The sequence below is a fragment of the Lactuca sativa genome, chromosome 1 (genome assembly GCF_002870075.4).
Source record: "Lactuca sativa cultivar Salinas chromosome 1, Lsat_Salinas_v11, whole genome shotgun sequence".
Lineage (NCBI taxonomy): Eukaryota > Viridiplantae > Streptophyta > Magnoliopsida > Asterales > Asteraceae > Lactuca > Lactuca sativa.
In genome coordinates, this window is record NC_056623.2 from 95,362,014 (window position 1) to 95,366,824 (window position 4,811).

The 4,811-nt window shown below is 41.9% G+C and overlaps 1 protein-coding gene across 1 annotated transcript; it reads left to right on the forward strand.

Moving 5' to 3' along the window:
* The first annotated feature begins 313 nt into the window (after nucleotides 1-313).
* On the forward strand, nucleotides 314-4,425 carry LOC111885950 (protein unc-13 homolog). Its single transcript, XM_023882192.3, has 5 exons — nucleotides 314-1,005; nucleotides 1,082-1,963; nucleotides 2,148-2,600; nucleotides 2,987-3,173; nucleotides 3,309-4,425. Exons 1-5 carry the CDS (start codon nucleotides 379-381, stop codon nucleotides 4,286-4,288), a joined length of 3,129 nt encoding a protein of 1,042 aa, XP_023737960.1. The 5' UTR covers nucleotides 314-378; the 3' UTR covers nucleotides 4,289-4,425.
* The last annotated feature ends 386 nt before the right edge of the window (nucleotides 4,426-4,811 follow it).

The window sequence follows — 4,811 nt, forward strand, 5'->3', positions numbered from 1 at the left end:
GGGACCTTTCAAGTGAAAAAAAAGTTATTGACCAAACGTGCAAATTACCCCAAACCATAGGGACCATTCGTGTAATTTACTCTAAATTGATTCCGATGAACTACACAATGTAAAATTATATCTCAAAGGACTAAAACTGCAAGATGAGGTAAAGTCCAAGGATTTTCTATTTCTAACAAGTACCAACCCTTGCATCCTCGTATTTGTCGCTACTCAGTGGACGTTGTCGCATCTTTCTCTCAATCTTCGTATTCAAGCTTTTATAAATGGCGAAGGGTATCTTCAGGTGGTCTCCTTTGTCTCTTCCGTCGAAACTCGCCCCTTCCTTCGACGGAATTGGACACCACCTGCCCGTCGTCCCACTATAGCACCACCACCATGGTGCTAACAACCCGCCATGAAGACTTCAAAGACCCCACCAACCACATCGATGTCCCCTCTCCTACGGCACCTCAACCCGTCTGTCTTGACGCCGCCGCAGTTGATCTCTCCTTCCCATTCGGAAAGATCGATGGCCTTGACCGCGACGACCTCCGCACAACCGCGTATGAGATCTTCTTCACCGCTTGCAGGTCGTCGCCGGGGTTCGGCGGTCGTACCGGTGGCGCCTCATTTCATGCGCTTAATGGTGGGGAAGTACATACGCCTCTATCACCTGGATCATCCTCTCCAGGGTCCCCCGGGTCGCCACGGTCTCCCCGTTACGGCGTAGGGATGGCGGGGATGAGCAAAACTAAGAAGGCGCTTGGATTGAAAATGCTGAAACGAACTCCGTCGACACGGCGGAGCATCTCTTGTGGGTCGAATCCTTTGTCTCCTAGTGGCCATGGTTATTATAATAATCAGAGCAGTATTAGTCCGAGAGCATCGTTCTCGACTTTACCTCACCATGGCAAGATTAGACGGCCGATGACGTCCGCCGAGATCATGCGGCAGCAGATGAAGGTGACGGAGGGCAGTGATAATCGTCTCCGGAAAACACTCATGAGAACCCTCGTTGGTCAAGTAATTACATAACCTCCATTTTCATTTTCATAACAATTTCTAGAGATAATTCTAATCACATATATGTTTTTAACAGACGGGTCGACGTGCAGATACCATAATTCTGCCATTAGAGCTCCTCCGGCAGCTAAAACCGGCGGAATTCAACGATATAAACGAGTACCACACATGGCAGAAACGCCAACTTAAAATCCTCGAAGCTGGGCTCCTCGATCACCCTTCGATCCCTTTAGACAAATCCAACGCTTTCGCAATGCGCCTACGAGAAATCATTCGTGGGAGTGACATGAAACCTATTGAGACAAACAAAAGCTCGGAGACCATGAAAACCGTCTGCAACTGCGTGGTTTCGCTATCATGGAGGAGCCCAAACGCATCTCCGACCAGCGTTTGCCACTGGGCCAATGGCTACCCATTCAACGTTCACCTCTACGTTCCTCTTCTTCGCTCCATTTTCGATTCAAAAGACGAAACTTGTGTTCTTGATGAGGTTGATGAGCTTTTGGAGCTCATGAAGAAGACATGGCCTACTTTGGGAATCACAAGAGCGATACACAATTTATGTCTCACTTGGGTTCTTTTCGAACGATATGTTTTGACAGGACAAACGGAGAACGATCTGCTTAGCGCCTCCTTTACCATGCTAACGGAGGTTGCTAATGATGCCAAGAAGGTTAATCGGGATCCTGTTTATGTCCAGATGCTATCGGCGACGTTGAATTCCATCAAGACATGGTCGGAGAATCGATTGCTTGATTACCATGGAAGCTTTACAAGAAAATCACTTGGTTTAATGAAGAATATTCTTCCTCTGGTTTTCTGTGCGACGAAGATCCTGGAAGAAGACGTACCTTATTACAGACTGACCTCCATTGATGACGACGAAGAAGCTTCAGGTTCTAAAGGGAACAAGGTTGATCGTTATATCCGATCCTCTTTAAAAAATGCCTTCGTAAAGGTAATCCAAACTCTTCATATATGATAACATCACAATAATAGTCCCTAGACTATGTAAATATGTAAAAACAATCCCTAGACTATGTCAAAATACAATAATATTTATAATAATGCTAAGACCTAAGAGTTTGATTGAATTTGCTATAATTGGTAATGTAACAACTATCATATAACATATGCAATAGATGGTGGAAAATGGGTATGCCATAAACGGATCGATGATGGTTAAAGAAGTTAGTGGAAAATTGATTGAGTTGGCAGACGAAACGGAGGAACTGGTGATTCGTGAGATGGAAATGTTTAGCCCAGTGTTGAAGAAATGGCACCCGATTGCAGGCGGAGTTGCGGCGGTGACATTGCACGCGTGTTATGGGAACATGTTGAGGCAATTCTTAACTGCTCACTCTGTGATTTCAAATGAAACGGTTGCGGTTCTTCAAAGGGCCGATAAGCTTGAAAAGGTGTTGGTTAATGTAGTTATTGAAGATTCTGTTGAATGTGAAGATGGTGGTAAGGCCGTTGTGCGGGAGATGGTTACCTACGAGGTTGATTCTATTGTTTTGAAGTTTTTGAGACAATGGATTCAAGATAGCTTGAAAAATGCCAAAGATGTAGTTCAAAAAGCAAAAGAATCTGAGGTACGTAGCTAGGTATATTAGTTTACATTTGTTATATTAGACATGATTGGATTAGAATAGATTAGTCAAAAAATTTAGATTTTTTTTTCTATAATGATGAAAAGGAAAGCATTCACATGCTTTACATGCTTTGAGTGTTCTAAACAGACAAAAGGCGATGAAATTGTTTTCTACCTTGTGTCAACAATTTTTAGGTGGTATAATAAGTTGCAAATTTTCTCCTTGGTCATGCAATGCAACATATACTCTCATTTGTATCTTGCATAGCTCAAACATAAAACATATTCTTTCATGTCATGTCATCAAACAAACAAACAAAAACACCTTATTTACCATCATGTTTGTATTTTGTATTGAATGATTGATGACTTTTTTTATCTATAAAGACGTGGAACCCGAAGTCAAAGAGTGAACCCTATGCACAATCCGCCAATGAGCTCATGAAACAAACCAAAGATGGAGTCGATTCCTTCTTTGACATCCCGATTGGAGTCACCGAAGATTTGGTTCGCGAATTCGCTAACGCAGTCGAACAACTCGTACAAGATTATACTATTTTTGTTGCATCATGTGGTACAAATCTTTAACTTCTTAAAATAACAAGATACTTTTTGGCATATCATGTTTCTTCTTTTAACTCTTTAGTGAATCTATTTTGTTTATATTAACAAATTATATTAAATTATATTATATATATTCATGATTCAGGTTCGAAACAAAGCTATATCCCCTCACTACCTCCACTATCAAGATGTGGTCGTGGCTCAAAGTTCATCAAACTATGGAGAAAGGCATCGCCGGCTTGCACAGCTGCACCCATGAACTCGGAGACCAGCTCCGAAGAAGGCAACTTTGCTCGACCATCCACCAGCCGTGGCACACAACGTCTCTACATTCGACTCAACACCTTACACTACATTTGTCTGCAACTCAATTCAATCGAGAAAAACCTTGCTCTTTCCCCTAAAATCGTTTTATCTCCGCGAAATCGGATCGGTGGCAGCCGGCGGCAGCATGGTGGTGGCTCTTATTTTGACCAAACTCGCGCCGCCCTTCAATCCGCCTCCCAACACGTGTCGGAAGCTGCGGCTTACCGGTTGATTTTTCTCGATTCGAATTACCTTTTCTATGGAAGTTTATACGTCGGAGATGTGGAAAATTCCCGAATTACACCTGCGCTCAAGATCATGAAGCATAATCTAACTTTATTGACTGCGATTGTGACGGATAGAGCTCAGCCGTTGGCGATGAAGGAAGTGATGAGGGCGTCGTTCGATGCTTACCTGACGATTCTGCTAGCAGGAGGAAGCTCGAGGAACTTTACACGAACAGATTTTAGGTTGATTGAACAAGATTTGAAGGATTTGAAGAGGGTATTTTCGAAATGTGGAGAAGGGTTGATTGTGGAGGATGTTATTGATAGAGAGACTGAAACGGCGGAAGGAGTGGTGGCGTTGATGGGGCAGTCGACGGAGCAGTTGGTGGAGGAATTTACCACATTGGTTTGTGAGGCAAGCGGCGTAGGAATGATGAGTGGTGGTTCAGGGCAGAAACTGCCGATGCCGCCGACCACCGGAAAATGGAGCAGCACGGATCCAAACACAATATTGAGAATTTTGTGCCATAGAAACGAAGGTGCTGCAAATATGTTCTTGAAGAAGGCATTCCAATTACCAAAGAGGAAATAAATGGTCAAGATTCCATTAAAAGGAGGGCTAAAATATATATGTATGATTCTTTTGGTGTGAAAGGGGGTGATTAATTTGTTCGTAAATGGAAAAATATTTGAGTAAATTATAAATTTCATATCCAAAAGTTTCCAGAATTGCAACTAGAGCCAATTTTTTTATTTTTTTTTAGTAACAATCATATGTCATAGTCACTAAGGATTTTCACTTAAGCTCAATTTCGTGTTCTGCATGTGGATCTTTTGGGCATTTCACCATCTTCTTTCACAAACTATTGGGAATAATGTTTAGAAAAACTTAGATTTAGACGAGATCATGATGATTGCTTTGTTAGATACGAGAGGAAAACCGGATCTATGTAAGGTTTATAAAGTATATATGAATTGTCATATTGTAGTATATTTACTTCATCTACGTAGCATTCTCATGTCATTACACATCACCAACATACAAAGTTATATAAAGTATTGTATAGTTGATGTTATTATTAACCATTGTATAGTTGATGCCATTATTATTAACC

What these genes read in the sequence shown, in the direction of transcription:
- LOC111885950 (XM_023882192.3), top strand. Translation starts at nt 379, where the DNA reads ATGGTGCTAACAACCCGCCATGAAGACTTCAAAGACCCCACCAACCAC. An exon ending in TGAGAACCCTCGTTGGTCAA is followed by an intron (nt 1,006 to 1,081) that starts GTAATTACATAA and finishes TGTTTTTAACAG; the next exon opens with ACGGGTCGACGTGCAGATAC. An exon ending in TAAAAAATGCCTTCGTAAAG is followed by an intron (nt 1,964 to 2,147) that starts GTAATCCAAACT and finishes CATATGCAATAG; the next exon opens with ATGGTGGAAAATGGGTATGC.